The sequence below is a fragment of the Zingiber officinale genome, chromosome 4A, assembly GCF_018446385.1.
Source record: "Zingiber officinale cultivar Zhangliang chromosome 4A, Zo_v1.1, whole genome shotgun sequence".
NCBI lineage: Eukaryota > Viridiplantae > Streptophyta > Magnoliopsida > Zingiberales > Zingiberaceae > Zingiber > Zingiber officinale.
Window position 1 is genome coordinate 55,988,579 of NC_055992.1, and position 22,709 is coordinate 56,011,287.

At 37.4% G+C, this 22,709-nt stretch overlaps 1 protein-coding gene across 4 annotated transcripts; it reads left to right on the plus strand.

Annotated features, from left to right (window-relative positions):
• Window positions 1–59: 59 nt before the first annotated feature.
• LOC121969926 (heparan-alpha-glucosaminide N-acetyltransferase-like) lies at window positions 60–22,069 on the plus strand. Of its 4 annotated transcripts, XM_042520248.1 has the most exons (14): window positions 60–436; window positions 500–637; window positions 813–894; window positions 8,130–8,206; window positions 8,302–8,417; window positions 14,991–15,108; window positions 17,873–17,989; window positions 18,101–18,192; window positions 20,659–20,725; window positions 20,822–20,903; window positions 20,996–21,087; window positions 21,359–21,444; window positions 21,527–21,588; window positions 21,712–21,854. In XM_042520248.1, the coding sequence occupies exons 1-13, from the start codon at window positions 287–289 to the stop codon at window positions 21,540–21,542; spliced, it is 1,233 nt and encodes a 410-aa protein (XP_042376182.1). In that variant the 5' UTR covers window positions 60–286; the 3' UTR covers window positions 21,543–21,588; window positions 21,712–21,854. The 4 variants fall into 4 exon arrangements, 3 of the variants coding, with proteins under 3 accessions (XP_042376182.1, XP_042376183.1, XP_042376181.1); XR_006108736.1 differs by having other exon boundaries at window positions 21,359–21,588; window positions 21,712–21,799; XM_042520249.1 differs by lacking the exon at window positions 21,359–21,444 and having other exon boundaries at window positions 63–436.
• The last annotated feature ends 640 nt before the right edge of the window (window positions 22,070–22,709 follow it).

Below are 22,709 nucleotides of genomic sequence, written 5' to 3' on the forward strand. Positions count from 1 at the left end.
AAAATTTATTGCCAAATCAAATCAAATGAGGAGTAGTGAACATGGTCGATAGAAGACGACAAGCAAGATTGAAGAAGAGGAGACGACAAGGAAGATTGAAGAAGACGACAAGGACGCCGCCTCGAAGAAGAAGAGGAGACGACAAGGAAGACGACGACGACGACGCCTCCATTCGAAGCCAATCGATCATCAAAAAAAATCTCGCGGAACACGCCACTCATTTAAATTGGGAGAACTCAACACTCCACTCATCTTCTACCCAGGCCCCGGCACCTAGTCCTCAGAAATGGCGACCAGCGGCCAACATGCCCTCCGCCAATCTCACGGCGATGAGGAGAATCCCGCCGCCGCTGTTTCTGCTGCCGAAGAGAAGGGCCGCCCGGCACGGACAAATCGCATTGCCTCGCTGGACATTTTCCGCGGCCTCACTGTCGCTGTACTTTCTCTCTCTCTTGGTTTGACCTATTGTAATTTCTAATGTGGTTGGTTGTCAGCACAGTTGATGATCTTGGTGGACGGGGCCGGCGGCGAGTGGCCGGTCATTGGGCACGCCCCGTGGAATGGGTGCAATCTCGCCGACTTCGTCATGCCTTTCTTCCTCTTCATCGTCGGGATGGCGATCCCCCTTTCCCTCAAGGTTAGTTGCTACCACTTGATTTGGGGCTTCGTGCCACAGTATAATTTCCTATTCACTGTCATTGACTGATTCCTCTCGACGACTTTTTGTTTTCTTTTTTACATCATTTTCGATTATTACTTTTGTTCACCGCAAGGAAATTACTGAATTGCTTTTGGGGCATGATCTGTTGCAGAGGATGCCGAGCCGGCTGCAGGCTTTCAGAAGGGTGATGGTTCGGACGCTCAAACTGCTCTTTTGGGGTATCATCTTGCAAGGTTAGACTAGAATTTCTAAGATTATTACCAACCCCGATCCTGAGGTCTTTTTTCCTCCACTACAACAACTAGTATGAACGACGTGAATGATGAAATGCTTAAGCCCCTGTTTGGGAACCAAACAAAATTACATTTTTTTGTTTATATTTTGATAGGAATGCAAAAGAAATTAAGAAAATCTGTTTGGCATAATGTCTTTTTATATATATAAAAAAATTTAAAGAATTTTTAAACATTTTTATCCCATTCCTCTAATTTTTAAGAGTTATTTTTAACCATTTCCATGATAATTTCTTGTTGGAGGTAGCAAAAGGTGCAATCTAAGTTGAGGTTAAAATTGAATTCTATCTCTTTAAGAAGAATTTGCCCCCCACACGATGCTCACATAATCTGACAATTGTCTCTTAAGATACAATGACTTTTATCTTGTAATAGTAGCACTACAAATAATAAAAACTTCAAATAAAGTCTCCAGAATGCAAGAAAGGATGAGTATGGAGTGTTTGTATCCTAAATTGGATGATTTTGCAAATTTGGAGGGGGGCACAAATTTATACATCATGAAGAGTAAGAGGGGCCTTTTCGCGAATAATTGAGTCTCTTGGATCAACGAGATCTGATCCATCCACCTTGATTCCAACGATCAACATCGCAACATGTAGATCGTGTCCTTTCATTTGGATGAATCTAATCCATCCATTTGAACCCAACGATCTAGATTGCATCCATCCACTCCATGTGTAATGCCACGTGTGTGCTGCTTGTATTGATTGAACCACACCGAGCTACCCTAATTTCAATTGTACATAAAGAAAGACTCCTCAAGCTTCTCGCGACAATGCAAAGTGCACCCAATGCGATGTGCACAACCTTAGTCAGTGCTACGCACCTCCCTCACCATTATAGGGTTGGGGTATGGTCAAGTTGAACCAAGTAAACCCCCACAACACAAACATTATATAAGGAAAGTTCAATATCCTTTCCTTTTTGACGTGGGAAAGGATATTGATTTTTTCCCTTCACCTTTCATTTATCCGTTCATTCAAAATTGATTTTGAGAATTTAAATATTCTAAAAATATCTATTGGAAATGTATATTTTAATTATTTGATCAATTTTTAGTTTTATCAAACAAAAATCACTCGAATTATGTTTCAAAGTTTATTGGTTTGAAATAAAATTTTCAATAATCCCCATATGAATGAAAATTAATGCATGCATGTATATAAACACTTAAAGAGAGTTCAATGGAAAGAGTATTGCATCAGGGATGTCTTGAGCTACTCAGTTGTTCGTGTAAATCAAGACAATAGTACCTACATAATAACCTTTCTCATATTTTTTTAGTACTCAATGGATGTGTCCATTTTGGCCATGGTTAACATTTTGGATTCATAAGTTTTTCATTGAAGTGACATGTCTTCATACTATTCTATCATACTCTACTTTTTTAAGTACAAGAATCATTAAAAGTTTATAACTTAACATTACCACATATGGTAGGCTACACTTTTCCATCCTAGGAATGAGAGTAGAACTAGTCCAAGTGCTTGTACGAACTCTCATAATTTCATTATCCCATTGAACCAAAATCTTGTAATATCCAATTAACAAGGCTGTCTTACCAGTATAAATGTTCCTATTTGTAGATTTTTAATCTCATTCCTTTTGATATGCACTTAAACTTTTTTTAACGGATTCACCAAATTATTGTCAATTTAACATAATCAAAAGAACTCCATTTTGAAATGAATTACCTAATAGTATTGTGTTTTCGATGAATATATTGTGACTTACCATTGTAATGCTACTTTATGTTTTTCCAATTGTTGATTGATTATCATAATGTATCATTACGGCATACACTGGGTTTGTCCAACACGGGATAGCCTCCAAGAGGTTATAGAGCCATTCGACTTTTTCAATGACTTTACAGGCTATAAACTCAGATTTCATAGTAGATCGAGCTATACATGTTTGTTTTGTGGATTTCCATTACACCTCTCCACCATCCATGGAAATACATATCCATTAGTTGATTTGGAGTTTTGTGTGTTGGATATTCAATTTGTATTATAGTGGCCTTCTAGTACTACTGATATTTCATATATTGCAATCCATCTATGGTATGTCTTAAATATTTAAGAACCTTTATTAATGTAGATTTCATTTGGATTACTTGTAAATCTACTTAATTTATGGGTTGCGTAGGCAATATTATGATGTGCAATGGTGGAGCAAGAAAATTTGTAGCCCTGGGTTGATCGGACAAAAAAAAAGGATTTGAGCTACTTCCTCTCTTTTCTACCTAGGCTACCTTCTTCTCCTTCTCACATGTTTTTTCTTTTTCCCATAGAAAATTCAGCCGCTCCTTGTCGTTGGCATCAGGCCCCCGGGTTATAGGCCGGGTAGGCCATAAGGTGGCTCCGCCCTTGAGGATGTGTACAATTAGTGATGCGCATTAGATTATCAATTATCCTTGAGTATTCTAATTGTAATACAGTTCATCATGGTTCTTAGCTAAATGTAAGCTTTAAGTCCACTAGTATTTTTACATGAAAAATATCATGTGCCTTGAATTTCCCTAGCATTGTCTCAGTATAGTGAAACTATAAAAGGATAATTCCTTCGGATGTCTTTGTGATCTTAATCTAGAGTATAATGTTCGTTATATCTATATCTTTCATTGGTTAACATCTTCTTAGTAGTTATGATTAGACCATGATTACTTTCTATGATGAGCATGTCGTCTACGTATAGACAGACAATAACAAACTAATTATGTGTGCCTCTGTTGTATACACATTTATCACACTCATTAATTTTGAAATCATTTGACACCATAATTTTGTCAAATTTCTTATGCTATAGTTTGATGTATAATTTTGGATTTTATGCAAAATTCATTAAATAGACCATCATTTTCTCCACATCAATCACTTTAAATTATTTTAATTTGTTGGCTAATTTAATTCTCAACTTCATTCTTATAGTTTTGAATGTTTCCCAGGCTTCATCTTATTCTTTACCTTTCAATAGATACATGTAATAATAGTATCTTGTACAATCATCATGAAAACTAATAAAATATGTTTTATCTTCTCTAGTTTTCATGAATTTTAAATCACATATGTTGCTATGGATTAACTCTAGAGTGGTTTATTTCCACTAAATGGAAATCTAATTGTCATTTTTAGCTTCAATACATGTTTCACATTTGTGTTGGATCAATATTAAATATAAATTCGCTAGTCATTGCAAAGTGTTATAATTTACATATCCAAGTCTAATATGCCATAAACTAGAATACTCAATCAAATAAGTATAATTTATAATTTTAATGCCATTGAAATCATATAATATAACCATTACATTCATCTTGACTAAACTTTTCTCGAAGTACCCCTTGTCCATGAATTAATCATTTTTCATCCATATAAATTTATTGAACTCAAACTAGGGGTGTAAACGAATTGAGCCGGTTCGTGAGTTTTTCCGTCACTTTTCTTGTATACACAAGACTCATCCGGACACTGAATGAATCCATAAGACTGGATTACTTCATCAAACCGGATGTTCCAAGATCTCGAAACTTGCTTCAGTCCATAAATGGACCGATTGAGCTTACAAACTAGATGCTCTTTGTCCTTTGCAATGAACTCTTCTGGTTGCTTCATATAGATGTTTTCTTCAAGATTTCCGTTAAGGAAAGCTGTCTTGACATCCATTTGTGAAACCTCATAATCCATATGAGCAGTAATAGATAAAAGAATCCGGATAGACTTGAGCATGACTACCGACGAAAAGGTTTTCTCATAATCGATTCCCTCTTTCTGAGTATACCCCTTCGCAACAAGCCTCGCTTTAAAGGTTTCCACCTTCCCCTCTTTCTCTCTTTTCCTTTTGTAGACCCATTTACATCCAATGACTTTTACACCATTTGGTGGTTCTACAAGCTCCCAGACTTGATTTGAATACATAGATTCTATTTCAGAGTTCATTGCACTTTGCTAAGATGCTGCATCTTTGTCTTGGAGTGCTTCATCATATGTCCAGGGATCAGGTTCATGTTCACTAGGGATCAAGTCCGAAGACTCTCCCAAAACTATGAATTTATCAGGTTGCCGAACAACCCTCCCATTACGACGAGGCACTACCTGCAATTGTGCATCATTTGTGACACGTGTTGTAGTTTCTTGTGGTATCTCATCTTGTACCGTTGGTACTAAATTAAACGTGCCCTCTCTTATTTCCTCAAGAACAATTTTACTCATGGGCTTGTGGTTCATTACATAGTTCTTTTCTAAAAATTGGGCATTGGTGCTAACAATGACCTTCTGATCTTTAGGACTATAAAACAAACTACCTTTCGTTCCTTTAGGATAATCCACAAACAAGCGAACTTCTGTACGTGATTGTAACTTATCAGCATCTCTCTTCAGCACATGTGCTGGACTACCCCAAATCTGAATGTGTTTCAAACTAGGCTTACGCTCGTTCCACAATTCTGTGGGAGTAGAGGGCACTGACTTAGAAGGTACTAAGTTCAGAATATACGCCGCCGTTTCCAGAGCTATCCCTAAAACGAATTTGGTAATTCTGAATAACTCATCATTGATCTAACCATTTCCATAAGAGTCATATTCCTTCGTTCCGCCACACCATTCTGTTGGGGTATACCAGGTGCAAATAGTTGGGATTGAATCCCGACCTTTGATAAGTAATTCCTAAACTCTCCTAAGAGGTACTCTCCACCACGATCTGACCGTAGTGTCTTGATACTTTTACTTTGACGTTTCTCCATATCAGTTTTGTACTCTTTGAACTTATCAAAGCACTTAGACTTGCGACGCATCAAGTAAATGTACCCATATCTCGAATAGTCGTCTATAAAAGAGACAAAATATTCGAAACCACCTCTCGTCTAGATAGTCATAGGTCCGCACAAATCAGAATGAACCAATTCCAACACTTCTTTGGCTCTATACCCCTGTGCCTTAAAAGGTCTCTTGGTCATTTTTCCTTCCAAGCAAGATTCGCAGGTTGGAAAGTTTTCCACCACCAATGAACCCAAAGGTCCATCGTCTATTAACGTTTGAATTCTACTCAAGTTAATATGACCTAACCTTAGATGCCAAAGATACGTTTGGTTCATTTTTGAAGGTTGTTTTCTCTTATTAGAATTAGAAGGTATATTATTAATTTCCATTTGTTGCATCGTGAGAGTTATTGGATTAAGAGTGTACAAATTATCAACCAACGTACCAGAACAGATAACCACCTTATTTTTCTTGACAACCACTTTGTCATCAAAAGAAACAGAATATCCATCCTTAAATAATTTAGAAATTGAATCAAGTTCTTTCTAAAACATGGTACGTAAAGATAATTTCTCAAAATCAATGTTTTATTCCTATCAAAAGATAAATAAACATCTCCTACTGCAACAGTCGCCACTCTCGTAGCATTGCCCATGTAGATGGTGATCTCCCCTTCATGTAGTCGTCGGGTTTTCTGGACCTGTAATGAATTGCAGACATGATTAGTGACTCCCGTATTTACACACCAGGTACTGGTAGATAACACCGCTAAACATGTTTCATTAACTAATGAATGAGATATACCTTTATTGTTCTCCTTTCTGCGATGACAGTTCGCCTTCCAATGTCTAGATTGCTTGCATGTGAAGCACTTGCTTTTCGGCTTCTTCACACCTACTTGCGGCCCAGTCCCTTGAGGTCGAATCATTTTCTTTGCCGAACCAACTTGTTTAGTCTCGAGACCTGAAGCATGTCTTGCCCTTGTTGCTTTAAGTTGTCGAATCCTGACACTTGAGTCATCGAGTGCCCTTACATGCATGCTGATGTGGATAGAAGCCATGTATATTCGGATTTGTTGACATGTCTCAGGATCATTCTGTTAATGTGTCTAGGGGTCATCTCCTCAGGTATCACTGAAACTTAATTATTGAAGGATTCCAAATCCAAGAAAGCAAATCTTAGAGTAGAAGAAACAAAAGATGGTTTATCACCGAAGGAAAATGTAGTACAACTTCGGCCACGAGATGTTCAGGAGAAACATTATTACCAACACTGGTAGAGGGGAGGAGAGGCTCTATTGTTGGCTAGAAGAAGATGAAGAAAGCTACTAGTGTTGGTGGGAAGAGAGACCAAATGAGAAAGAGGTGTTGTGATGCTGGCCCCCTTGTTGGGAGAATAGTAAGAAGGAAGAAGAAAATCGAGGGAAAAGAAGAGGGAGGAGCGGCTATTGGAAGAGGAAATGTTGTTGTTGCTGGGAAGGAGAGTTTCTGGAATGATGCCGGAAGAAGAGGAGAAGGAAGAAGAGGATAAGGGAAAGAGGCTAGTGCATGGAGGAGGCTTCAACGCATGCGGCATGGCAAGATGTCGCATGGGAGAGGAAATTCGAGGTAGAGAAAAAGTAGAGAAAGAAAATTAACCTTAACTCCTCAAAAACATAAAAATTAATTCGTTTTAAACCGATTGAATGTGTTAACCCATTTGAAATTTTGTTTGGTTATAAATTGACTAAATCAAACCCAAATCAACCCTGGTTGGAACCCACATAATCTTAATCTATACGCTGACCTGGTGTGTTTAATTTGAACCTAATTCAACCTCAACTCAACATCCAAATTCTATTTTCAACGGTGTTGGTTCAAAATTTTATAAAATAATTTTTAATATGAGAAGAAGGGAGCATGTCAGGTTGGGAAATCATTGTGAATAGGAAGGAGAGGAGTGACCTGGATGGGTGAGAATGAGAGTTGCGAGTGGGTGAGAGAGAAGAGAGAGAAAATAATTCCTAACTCTTTAAGATTCCCTAATTTGTCCCAACCCGATTGAACACAAATCGACACTGGTTCAAATCAACATGACTTTAATTTTACCCAATGGGTTCAATCCGAACCCAATTTGATTTCAACTTGTTGCCCAAATTAAATTTATCCATCCGGTTCAACTTATTTCTCCATTTAAAAAATTTGAAAAAATCATTTAAGGCGCTAAAATTTTAAATCAATTAAAACTCAATGTCTAACACTTTTTGTAGAATTGAGCACTTTTCAATAATTTAATATCCAGTATATCAATTCAATGCCACAATCCGCACAATTATTCTCAGAGAAATCTCATAGTACATTTTCACTAAGCGAAACCTTTTAAGTGTTTCTTTAGCTCCTTCCACCTGTACTAATGCGTTAGATGCTAACTTTACAGGTGGCTATTCTCATGCTCCTGACAATCTCACTTACGGAGTTGACATGAAACAAATAAGATGGTGTGGCATCCTTCAGGTTCGACATGGAACAAATGATTTTACAATCTAAAGCACTCATCTGAACTACGCCTATTCAAACTCATTTTTGTCTGTTGTACTTTGCTTTTTCAGAGAATAGCTCTGGCATATATGGTAGTAGCTGTCTTGGAAATCCTGATCAAGGATGCAAAATTTGAGGGTCAGCAAACTACAGGCTATTCCATATTTAAGTTGTACTGGTGGCAGTGGTAAAACTTATTTCTCCTCTCCCTAAGATATATATATATATATATATATATATATATATTTTGTTCCTGGACAATCATTTTGGAACAGTTAAAGTTAATGCAATACAAGTTGAGTTGTCTTTTTCAAATTGTCAGTTGCTACCCATATGATGTCTAATTAATGAAAAGAATTTGGTGATTAAAAGTTATGAACTCAATGACTATTCAAATTGTTCTTTTGTCCTAGGAGTGAAATATGAAAACAATATTTATATGTCATTTATTATATTTTTGTATCAATTTCATTCTCATTGTTCTACTTAAGGAAGAGAAAGGAGGCAAGGGGAGAAAGAGAGGAGTTTTAGAGTATATAAAGTTAATGCAAGTGTCAGAGCTAAGCTTAACAATTAGTCTACCAAAACAACCAATTTGATATCCACTCCTACAACTTGAGGCAAGATCACAAGCAAGCATAAATATGCCAAATAGGGACAAAAATACTTTGAATCATAAATATAACTAAGTCACAATAAGAAAGTGTAATATAAATCTATTAGCTATTAAACCTCCACATTTTCTTAAATTTCAAAACCAAAAAACCTATGGGTGCATCAGCAACATAACTAGTAGCCTATGATAACAGCAACAACAATAACCACAACATAACTACCTTTACATTTGGTGCATTATAATACTAACTGCTACACTGCTAAAATACAAGAGTGCATGATCAACAAGAAAATTGGTGAAAATTCAAACATCTCTTGTACTTGAATGTGAGCCTATAATGACCACATTGCACATCCTACAATTATTCTATAAAGTTATCAGTGATTATGATGGAAAATCACTATGGTTTCCCATTGAGAGGGTTACCTAGCGCTTGCATTGCAGTGGTGTAAATAATCTACTGTCCTATAGTACTGCAGCCAACTTTGCATGCAATGAGTTCTGTGGAGAAGAAAAAATCCCTCTATATTATTATTAATATGTTTACATGTAGGTATTTATATACATAAGGAGAGAAAAGAAAAATCAATCTCAATTCCTACAGTCAAGGGAATACAATTAAGATCAATCTCAATCCCAATAATCAAGGGAATCTAAATCAATCACAATCCCTACGATCAAGGGAATCTTCGTTAGTATTCAACACTTCCCCTCAAGCTGGAGAATATAGATCATATATATATATATAGTCAATTCGGGGACCTCTCAGTGACTTAGTGAATATATCTGCTAGTTGATCATGTGAATTGACAAAGTTAATATATATTTCTCTAGATATGACTCTCTCTGATAAAGTGATAGTCAACCTCAATATGCTTTGTCCTCTCATGAAAATTGGGTTCGAGACGATATGCATGACGACCTAGTTGTCACATATAAGTGATACTTGTGTAACCTCTCCTCCAAACCTTAGTTCCTGAAGCAACTGTTTTAACCATATAAGCTCTTGACTAGCTATGCCTATAGCTCGATCTTCTGCCTCTGCACTAGATCTTGCTACAACATTCTGCTTTTCCCAGAAACAAGGTTATCTCCGACAAATATACAAAACCCAGAAGTGGATCTTCTATCAGTGGGAGATCTTGCTTAATCTACATCAGAATATTCTACAACTCGAGTATATCCTTTGTCTTTATACAAAAGATCCTTTCCTGGTGGACCTTTGATATATCAAATAATGCGAGTCACAACATCCCAATGTTCCTTGCATGGAGAGTTGAGAAACTGACTTACTACACTTACTGCAAACGAGATATCCGGGTGAGTAACAGTAAGGTAGGTTAGTTTCCCTACTAATCGTTTGTACCGTTCAGGATTTGAAAGAGACTCCCCTGATTTGGCAGAAGCTTGATATTAGGATCCATGGGGTTGTTGACTGTCTTTGAGTTTAACATTCCTATTTCTTCCAAAATATCCATTGCATACTTCCTTTGGGATATGATGATCCCATCTTTAGACTGTGCTATTTCTATCCCCAAGAAATATTTGAGATTTTTTGTCTGAAAATATTTGAAAAGATGTTATTTTACTTGTGAAATCCCGAGATGATCATTATCAACATAAACCACTAAGTAGATGCAACCAGTAGATAAGTCGCGATAAAAGATAGAATGGTTAGCCTCGCTCCAAGTCATGCTAAACTGTTGAATTACAGTACTAAATGCCCTGGGTGACTGCTTGAGGCCATATAAAGATTTTCGCAAGCGACATACAAGACCAGAAGACTCCTCCTGAGCAACAAAACACGGAGGATGCTCCATGTAGACCTCCTCGAGCAGGTCACCATGTAAGAATGTATTTTTGATGTCGAACTGATAAAGAGGCCAATGTCGAATCGCAACAATAGATAGGAAAAAGCGCATATCTTGGCAATAGGAGAAAAAGTATCCCCATAATCCTATTCGAAGATCTGAGTATAGCCTTTAGCGACGAGGTGAGCCTTAAGCCGGTCAACCGTGTCGTCTGGACCAACTTTCACCGTATACACCCATTGACAACCAACAACTGACTTCCCAAGTGGTAAAGGAACGAGGTCTCAAGTCCTACTGTGTTGCAAGGCACACATTTCATCGAGCATAGCCCGTTTCCATCTTGGATGGGCAAAGACATCATCTGCAGTCTTTGGAAGAGAGACAGACGACAAGGAAGAAAGACAAGAAAAGTAGGAAGGAGGAAGACAATGATAACTCAAGGAAATATAATGAGGAGAAGGATTCCGAGTGGAGCGCATACCTTTCTGAAGTGTAATGGGAATATCAGACTTAGGGGATAGGATCGGAGGAAGAGGCGAATGACTCGGCTCCAAAGATGTGTCTATGGCAATGTTAGTGATGGGCGGCGGCAAAGCAGGACGAGAATGACACCGATAAACTTGCAAAGGAGGAGATGGGGCTGGAGGTGATATAGACGTCCCCCGAAGGATAAAAGATAGTCACTGATGCAGGCAGAGAAGGAGAGAACTAGGATGGAGATGCGTGAGACCCAAAAAAGGGAACCGAATCAAAGAACGTGACATCAACAAAGATAAAGTACCGACGAAAAGTAGGGGAATAACACTTATACCTTTTCTGAGACCGGGGGTATCCAAGGAAGACACACTTATGAGACCAGGGAGAGAGTTTGTCAATGCGAGGATCAAGAGCATGAGCAAAACATATAGAACCAAAGACCCTAAGTGGTAAAGAATAAAGAGACTGATGAGGATAAATTACATTATGAAGTATTTTACCCTGGAGAGTTGAGGAAGGCATGTGATTGATGAGATAACACGCAGTAAGTACAGCATCACCTCAAAACTGATGAGGAACGTGAGAGTGGAGAAGAAGAGTTCGGATGGCCTCGAGGAGATGACGATTCTTACGTTCTGCAACCCCATTCTGTTGAGTAATATGAGGGCAAGACGTGTGATGTCATGCAACACACCATGAGATGTCAAGAAGGTACGAAACTGAGTAGATAGATACTCGCGTGCATTATCACTTTGCAAAGTTCGAAGAGAAATACCAAATTGAGTTTTGATTTCATGGAAAAAGGATTGAAAAATAGGAAACAATTCTGAACGATCCTTCATCAGATATAATCAAGTACAACAAGAAAAATCGTTTATAAAAGCAACAAAATGTCATGATCCCAATATAGAAGAAATACGATTCGGACCCCAAACATCAGAATGAACCAAAGCAAAAGGGGACGTAGCCCGACTCACAGTACGAGGAGAAAAAGAACTGCGAATATGTTTTCCTAATTGACACGACTCACAAGACAAAGACTCTAAGTGAGAAAGACTAAGACGTAATTATTTTAACTTATCCAGACCTGGATGTACCAACTGATCATGAATAAGAAGTGGAGATGTCGTCACCGAACCAACAAGAGAGGGTTATTGAAGCTGTATAGGCCATGAGACTCACATTCGAAGCCAATCATCCTCCTCGTACTTCGGTCCTATAAGGAAACAGAAGTTTTAGTAAAAGAGAAGACACAATCAAAGGTCCGAGTAAGTTGGCTTATGGACAATAAATTAAAGGGAGCTCCGGGGACATAAAGAACATTATGGATAGAAAGAGACGGGGAAGGATGAAAAATACCAACACCCTGGACTGAGTTTGGGAACCATTGGCCATGGTGACAAAGGGTAAATAACCGGAAGTAGAGAGAGAAGAAAAAAGGGAGTTATTACTAGTGATATGATTGGTGGCCCCAAAGTCAAGAAACCAAAGACCCGAAGAGCGAGATATGCCAGTAAAGGAATTACCAGCGTGTGCGACAGCAGTAGTGGAATCTGAAGCCTGATGATCCTCATACCATTTTAGAAAGTCATCATAGGAAGGCGGTGGGGTTTGATCCGGTGGCAATTGTGTAGCGGAAGTTGAAGAAGTGACAGAACTCTGAACGATATGAGCAGCGCGAGGAGGTCGACCATGGAGACTCCAACACTTATCAATTGTGTGCCTGGTCGGTGGCAGTGATCACACCAAGGACGTCCTCTGCCACCCTTCCGAGGTGGAGGTCTGTTGTTGTTTCGAGAGACCAAAGTTGACGAGTCAACATGAACGGAAGGAGGCAATGTCAAGACTTTGGCAGGGACATGGAGGAGAGTTACCCATGTACTGTCCATGGTAGCTTTTATGGGGCTGCCCAGGATTTGATCGCGAACATAAGAATAATCTGTGGGTAGACCATATAAAGTCAGAGACAAAAAATTTCTTCCAATTTTCAAGCTCCGCAACAGGAGTGGCCACAGGTGGAAGTAGTTCATTGAAGTCACAAAGAAGATCAGAGACTGAACCTATATAGGTAGACATTGAATCCTTAACCTGATAGGCACTGAGGATGGTCATGAGATCTTCACAAACCTGATAGAGTCGCCGAGAGGCGTTTGTAAAGAGTTGTTGAGCCTGTGTCCAAACAGAGTTACAAGTTTTGTGAGTGCGGAAGACATCTAAGAGATAGATGGATGGTGGCTCGGATAATGCAACACAACTGGACGTTAACCTTTTTCCATAGAAGATGATCAACGACTTAGACATTCTCTTCGGTGTGAGTGAGATGTGTTTCATAACCTTGTCCAACAAGCCAAAGCTCAATGTGAGAGGCCCAAGAAGAGTAGTTCTTACCATTCAACTGCTTGGAAGAGAGTGGTGCAATGATGTGGTTGATAAAGATTGAAATATCTGGCTTTAGAGTGTTGGAGAAAGCCATTGATCAGCTCGGTGAAAGAGGGCACACGACAAAGAAAGGCTCAAGCGATGCAAGAAGATAGGTGAGGACAGTGGAACTGCAGGAAGAATAATCCCTGTTGCTGCCAAACTGCTGATCTCCCGAGCCTCTCTCCATCACCGGACTGCAGGAGAGGACGAAGGACGGTGTACTCATGACGCAGGAAAATGCCGGTGTCAGTTCGCGAAGAGGAGAGGAGGGCGGCAGTGTCGGGCGGTTGTCGAAGAGGGGTTGCGATATGCGTGCGAAGAGGCGTGCGCGATGCTACGGCGCAAGGAACGACTGCGCAGAAAGAAAAAAAAAGGGGTTTGCCTTTCAACTTGGCTCTGATACCATGTGGAGAAGAGAAAATCTTTCTATGTTATTATTAATATGTTTACATATAGGTATTTATATACATAAGGAGAGAAAAGAAAAATCAATCTCAATCCCTACAGTTAAGGGAATACAATCAAGATCAATCTCAATCCCAATAATCAAAGGAATCTAAATCAATCATAATCCCTACAATCAAGGGAATCTTTGGAAGTATTCAACAGGTTCAAAGGAAAGGTTAAAGTTAAAAAACTGATCATATTACATCATTGTATGTAACCATGGGTTCTAAAGGAATACTATCATCATATATGATCAATAACAAATACCAATATATAAAGAAAGAACATTCATGCATGATCTCTTTGACTACAACATACAAGAATAATAACACGATCAACTCAAGCATATCAACTAAAAATATTTCATTGTGCAATCTAAATTGATCAATCAACATCAATATGAAATATGCTATTATGCATTATATCTTACTGGTATCTATCAACTAGACTTGCATGATTAATATCAGCAAAATCAGTAGATTGAAATTAGACTTAATTACCATCAAACTCTCTTCTCTTTTGACACAGTTCCCACTACTTTATTCAAACAAGGGAACCATATATATTTCTTTTTACCAGGAATCCTTTCTCCTTTTTTCTCTCTCCTATCTAAACAGGCAAAACGTATTCCTTTCTCTTGATCTTTATGCCAAACGTATACCATCAAAAGAATTAATACATATACTCCATTAAATATTATATGATTATGCCAAAGAAATGAGAATTATGGAAAATTTTGAATAATTTATTTTACCGACATTTGGTACTAGTTATATAATTTAATACTGAACAAGCTGATGATAGCAATCATAATTAGACTCGTCAATTCCACTCAATTTGAGCATTCCATCCTGACTTTATACAATAAACTTTTAGCATATACTATTGCTACTATTGTACTTGTACTAGATAGCCAAGTTAAACTTTACATGCCATTCACTAAATTACTACTTTCTCATGTGTCAACGCTGTGCTTTTTCCTACTCAGGTTCCTTGGTGTATGTGTTATTGTTATCTACTTCTCAGTGATATATGGGGCATATGTTCCTGATTGGGAATTTACAGTGCACAATATTGATAGCCAAGATAATAGAAAGGTTTTCAAGGTAATCAATACTTTTAACCAAACTTAGTAATTGATTTTTCTACTTGAATGCTTTACCAAATTTGTACTTTCCCTTTTCTTTTAGCATGCAAAACTATTTAAAACATCCATGTTTAAAGTCACGAGCCTCCAATATAGCATGAACCATAGTTGTGAAAAGTGTACGCTTAGTTGCGCCTAGGCTCAAGGCGTAGCCAAGCGCGCCATTTGCGCCTGACTGAGACTTAATACTTGAATGAAGCGCGCTTAAGCGCTCACTTTTTAGAGGTTAAGGCACGCTTAAGGCCTGATTTTCCTCACCTTATTGAAGTTTTTACCCTTTAAAATAATTCGTTAGCATTAACTTGCATTCATGCGACATTTTTCTTGCGTGACTCTTCCTCTCCCCTAGAAAATGAACATCAACCTCCCTTAGTCTCTTGCATTCATGCACTTAGTCTCTTCCTCTCCCCCAAAAAATTAGCATCAACCTCCCCTCCCCTCCCCTCCCCTCTCAAACGTGAACTCTTCTCTCGCCTACAACATCAACATCAGTCTTCTGGATTTGGCTACACTTTTTTGCTTTGCTCCTTTTGTTTCATCATGATAGTATGTTTTTTTCCTCACAGATTTAATTTGAAGTTTGATTTTAATTATGAGGATAAACTATTTCAATATTTGAATGCCTTTATATTTTTATTATTTTTTAATAATTTGTGAAATATTTGAATTTTGTTAGTGAAATATTTTGACAGAAATTCCCTATATACGTTTGAATTACAAAAATTTATACCAAAACTCCTTATTTTGGTAAGACGTGTGCCTCATCTTGCGCCTAGCGCGGCCCCACTACACCTATGTGCTTTTGGGCGTTTCATGCCTTAAATAACTATGACATGAACGTATGAGATGTTACCAAATTTTTAGAGATTAAATGTAAAAAGTTCCTAAACTATCATCATAATTTTGTTAATAATATGAATATAAATGTCGCATCCCACAGTTATAATGTAAACACTTGATGATAACTCTATAAGCAAAGTGATTGATATTATTATAATTTTTTTAAAAAAAAATCATATCATGCAGTGCAAAATGAGCGAAATTTGTCATTCTTCCCAGCACTGCACCGCGGGCTATCGTGGGGTCGTGGCGGGGATGCTCGCGACCTTCACGGGGTCGTGGAGGCCACCGCGACCTCCGTCGATTGCAACATAGATGCTCGTAGGCGGGAGGGGCACGACACAGTACGATACTGAAATAATATCATTCCAGTGAAAGACAATATTTTGTAATCTATTGTTCTCGACTATTTAATCGGCTTACTCATATATTTGAAAATAAATAAATACCATATTTTATCGGTATAGTGCGATACAGTATTGAAACTTTATCATTCTAAGCAAAGGCTAAAACTCTAGTACAATTTGGCTCCATTCAAGTTTTTAAGTAGAGGGCATCATGAGGAAAAATAGTGTGAAAGAGATTTTACAATGAGGAACTAAAGAAGGAATGTATTTGTAATGTAACATGCAATGAGAATGAGATCCTTCCAAAACTTGAGAGGATTTCCCATAGGAAGCAATAATGCATGAGTTGTTTTAACAACATGCATATTTTTTCCTTGCAGCAACACATTCTATTGGGGTATTGTGTTCTTTAGGAGGCAATTCGTGTTTGAAATCTTGTGACGTAACGAACGAAAAAGGTGAAACATTTTGCTCCACCCGTCGATCGGCATTGGAACACTTGTCACTAGGCTTGCGACCGTGACGAAGGGGTTGCACGACCTCGTTAACGATCCCGTCTGCTGGAACGGAGGGGTCACATGACCCCGTCGATTGCGATCCCCATTGAAGGGCGTTGTGAGACATGAGCATGTTGGATTTTTTTAATTAAACTTATGTTAATGATCTAAATCAACTCCTAACTATGATAGAGATAATCTAAATAAGTTTAATTAAATCCTAATAAGATCATCTCATTAATTATAACTATATATTTTATTTAAAAATTATATAATAATTTATTTATTTATTTATCATATGAGAGTATTATGATTCCATGTTTTTCTTTTTTAAAAATTTATTTTTTTATATTTTTAAATCTTTATGTTAAATCTTTTTTTAATTAATATATTTTATATTTAAAAAAAATACCAAAACCATATCGGCATAGTATGGTACCAAAACTGTATTGTTCCAGTCATAGGCCAAAATTCCAATATGGTTCGAGATTTTAAACTACGGAGCCAACAAACAATTATTGCGAAGTTGAGTGCAAAAGGCAACTAATTGAATGCATTTATAATTAATTGGGACAAAGGAGATTGAACAGCATAATGAAGATGAGAATAAAACTAGGGAGTGTTGGCAGTTCGCACAAAATATAGGAGGAAGATGACTTGTGTAGAGAAAGGAGAAGGAACTAAAGTGCAAAAGATTAACTTGTTCCGATGCCATGTTGGATGGGGGAATCCTCAAGATTGCCGCCTGCATTTGTGATTTTCATTTATATCCTTATATCCCTACGTACGGTGTGTGTGTATATATATAAGCCATATTTTATTTACAATTTGGTCCTCAAACAAACATTTTATACAAGTGACAATCCATCAGATTCCTCCTATACCTTCTTTGTTAAAAAAAATTCTTGTACTTTGTAAAGTGAGGAGTTAAAATGTCCAAAAGCATTGATTTGAGTCATTTTGTCAATAAACACAGTTCTCATGTATAGTTGTTTGGTCATGTGTGCTAATTTTTTTTTTTTTAATTTTTTTGGTTTAGGTAGTTTGTGGTACTAGAGGAAGGTTGGACCCTCCTTGCAATGCTGTAGCTTTTGTTGACCGACAAGTGTTGGGTATCAACCATATGTACCACCATCCAGCTTGGAAAAGAACAAAGGTGGTCTTGTTATAATTGACGGCCAATTAAATTTCCTTTTTTTTTTTTTGGTGTTTTACTAAAATTTTAAATTTATCAACTATGATAAATTTGTTTTCCAAAGTAATGCAGGCTTGCACTTTTAAGTCACCCCATGAAGGACCTTTGCGCAATGATGCTCCAGCATGGTGCCAGTCACCATTTGAACCTGAAGGGATTGTTAGGTTGGCTATATATATTTAATGTAAAATATGCCCTTTAGATGCCTTTATTTGACATGCCAATTTTGATTCAGTTCTTATTTACACGATAATTCATTAATTTCCAAGTATAAGAAATGTATATCTATTTTTTATATATATTTTACCATAATTTGAAACACTTTGAATTTGCTTCAGAATATGCAAATACTATGTGCAATGCTCTACATATTAATTTTGTACTTTTATATTTGAATTCCTTTCCCATGAAGTAATTGATAGGGCAGTTACAAATTGTAAAATAGAGAATTAAAAGTCACTTGACACTTGAGACCTAGATCAAAGAGAGACAAAGATTAAGTAAATCAACATTTTTGGTATTTAAATATCTTCTGGAAAGAGACATCTAATGCCAGTTACAAAATGCAATTATGATAATGAATTGAATCATACTTGGTACAGGACTTACCAACCTGGGTACCAATGAGTCTTGGGCCACTATAAAGATATACGGATGAATTTATGGTCAATATTCACTTTTACTATTGCATCATCCCCATCTTGTTGGAAAATACACACTTCTTGGTCGAGATGATAGTCTCATTTACAAACTGCTGATCTACTACTACTCATTCTCATTCCTCTTGACATAAAGGTGCTGACGTTTGTCATGAGACTCTCTTCCTATAACAGGAAGTGATGTGAACCCAAGGAGAAGAAAATCTCATGAATCCACAATGAATTGAAGAAGAAATAAGGAAAGTTTAAATCGATAAAATGGATGAGAAGAACCTCGATCAATGCTTAAGAAAGTACGAACCTTGGTATAAGAGATGGAAGACGCCACAACCTTGGAATTGAGGTTGATAAGTCTTTGAACACTACAAGGGGATGTCTTGATAAGTTCTAGTTCAATGAAGAACCAACAAGTGAGAGCCTCATCATGCTTGAAATTGAAATAAGCCAAAAGATACATGGGTGGCTGTCACCCCCTTTATTTATAGCTATAGGGTGAAGGCCTAAATAAAGCCTATTTAATAAAGGCCTACATAGACTACTTAGCTATTTTGAGCTTATGGCACCATTACAATCCAAATAAAGGAAGAAATTGAGCCTAAATTGAGCTTACATATCAAACATATCCCCACTACATAGACATGAGACTTAAGTGGCTAATTAAGCCCATCTAAGGCTTGAATTAGATTGCCTAAGCCGCATGACTTGCTCTTAGTCAAACCTTCTTCAATTGTAGCTTTGACCTTCACATCTTCAATTAGCACATTAGTACTAACTTCATCATTTTAGCCTTAGCTTTTTGTAATTGGGCCTCCATTGATGCATAATAGATCATCATTAGTATTTAGAATGGGTTGCTCCTTTTCTTCCATAGCCTTAGCTTGATCCACATCGTTAGCTTGTTAGGCAACTTATTCTCTTTCGCCTACGTTTGTCTTGAGACTCTCTTCTTGTAACAGGAAAGTGTCTTGACTCCCGTGCAATCTACCTCTTCAATTTGCTGTCCTACAGAGTAAATTGAGCTTTAGTGATGTTCAAAAAACAAAACCTTTTTCGTGTTATAGAACACCTCAGGGGAAATAGAGGATCAAGAGGTTGATTTTTTGTGACACCATTGGCGATGTAGTGAAGGGCTAGGTAGCAAGTTCATAAGTGCTTAATTAAAGGTGGAGTTTCTTTTTACTAGGTGTGATGGAGCATTTAATTGACCTTTTGCCTTATTCCTTGATGGATTAGCTCTCTAGTAGTTGGAGCATTGAAACCCTGTTGATCATTTCTAATTGCACCACCGAACATAGTAAGAACTCATCCAATGTCTAGATCAGAAACATTTTATACATTTATTGAAAAGTATTTCAACAGATGAGATTTTAGTGTACCACTCAATGGATCAACATTTATGGTGCATTGCTTGGATTTGGCAGTGGACAATCTCTTCAAAGGTTTTTTTTGGATGAAGCAATACCTTCTGAATGGAGCCAGTAAATGCAATATGGTTGATGCTTCTTGGGTGCTTGGATTCACGCTGGTCAACATCTTGTTTGAGTGCTATTTGGGGGAGTTAACTTCTGTTAATGATCCGCATTCACCCGACATTAGGATGAATAGTCAACTCAACTCTCTCTCTCTCTCTCGGCAGGTGCAGACACTCAAGGAATTAATTTGCTTATATATAAGTATTTCAACCGATATCTAGTGTCATGCTCAAAAATAATGTCTATCAGATGTGAAACCAGCCTTAGGTTTGTAGTGTGGTTAGATGACTCAGGTTCTAATCTGCTCATGCTATCTCTATTTGTAGGACAAAAGTTACTCGTGAATATCCTTCTTTACTTTCAAATAATAATTATGCTTGAACATGCTAGGTGAGTAAAAATCCAAAATCCTCATTTGTTCAAAATTCCAAATCGTCTTTTTTCCCTCTATTTCCTGTGCTTGTTATCCATGTCATCTTAATCTCGAATCTTTTTGCAGCTCAATTTCTGCTATTCTGAGCACAATTATTGGAGTACATTTTGGCCATGTGCTTGTGCATATGAAGGTTTACTTTATGTTTGCATGAACAAATAGATAGGTGAATTGAACAATTCTAACATCTGCTTCTTCCTTTCTTTTATACCTTGCCATGATCTCTCAGGGTCACTTGGACAGGCTAAAACATTGGTTTTCAATTGGAGCTGCTCTCCTTGTGCTTGGAATTGTTTTACATTTTTCACATGGTAAGAGATCTTACATGTATTTCAACCTTATTTGGAGTTTGATTGCTTTCCAATATTACTACCTTTTTTGTCACTTTATCGAACTTTTGCAGCAATCCCGTTGAACAAGCAACTGTATAGCTTCAGCTATGTTTGTGTTACAGCTGGAACATCCGGAATACTTTTCTGCACCTTCTATGTTCTGGTATTGTGCTCCATTATTTTTATTTATTTTTTATTTTTAGCAAATTTAGTTTTGTTCATTTGGAAGACTAGAGGCGAGGGTTTTCTAGTATTGGTTTCTTTGACTCGCCAATAACTTTCCATAAGAAGTCTCCTCCCAACTTCTTTCATGTCATTGTTTATAGTTAAATATTCATTGTTTGGAGTATATGTTCATGCACTATTTTCCATTTATCAACTCTGCGAGAGATCATGCTCGTCTCATTTTGATTCACTTTGTTCAATTTTCATAGGAAATCTGCTTTATGACAGATGTAGGATTTTATGGGAGATATTACATATTGTGGCTGTCCTCGTATATTTTTACTTTCTATTCCAGGTTGACATTTTGGGCTTCCGTAATTTGTTTCTGCCATTGGAATGGATTGGAATGAATGCAATGCTCGTCTTTGTAATGGCAGCGGAGGGAATATTTGAGGGTTTTTTGAATGGGTGGTATTATGAGACCACTAACAACACACTGGTACGTGCCTCGGAACTTCTATGCTTATGCATTTTTCTCAAATTATTTGCTACCCATTTTGGTTAGGGTTATTAAATCTTTTGATTAGTATAGCTTCTTTAAACCTTTTCTCCATACTTGCAGGTCTATTGGATTCGGAAGCACGTATTCATCCAAGTGTGGCGTTCACGACGAGTGGGTGTTCTTCTTTATGTCATATTTGCCCAGATCTTGTTTTGGGCCCTCGTGGCAGGTGTGTTGCATCGGATGGGTATTTATTGGAAGTTATAAAAGATCAAGTGTTCAGAACATCACACTCCTATTTCTTCCAACTGCCTGTTGTCTGAACTAGATCTTTGTCAAACATTCGCAAAATGTTAGAGCTCTGTATATTTTGTTCATGTGGTCAGGGATCTAGGCACTTCACATCTCCAAGACATTAGAACTGCAAAGCTGAGTTTTCGATATTGTAAATAATGCAATTTAGAATTCATGCTGTCTAGAGCTTTGGTTTGCATAAATTAGCATTTAGTGGCATAAGATGATTTGTTCGTCCCAGCGCCTCCACTAATACGGAGGAGATAAATTATGGGTGACTACTAGTTATTAATATAGGTGGTAAGGCATAGGAGGAGACATGTTCGGACACGCCGAGTTTCGACTTTAAGATCTCATGTGACAACACCTCATGTCTTAATCATCGCACCGTTTCGAGAGGACGATATTTACCTTCTTCTAACTGTTGGGGTTAGTTGCTTGTTAGTATTAGAGCCAGTAATGGAGGCAAATTTCTTGATGTGTTATAGATCATTTATGCCTCAAGTGCTTAATCACCTCATTGTAAGGTCATGACAAAATATCCATCTAGCCCCCGAGGCTATGGTGTAGTGGAATGATGTCAAGTAGTCATCTAGACATTCATAGTTTGATTTCCAATTATAATATATTTGTAAAGATTTTTTCTTCAAATAAGACTTGTAACTAAGGAATATTAAATTTTAGAGCCGTTTATCGCAAGTACTACTTGATTTATCTTGACAATTGGTCGAAAATTTTATATGATACATTATTTAATCCGGTTAATTATATTTTTTTATTATAGCAATTGAAACTGTATAGTCGAAAATCAAATTGGGTAGAAA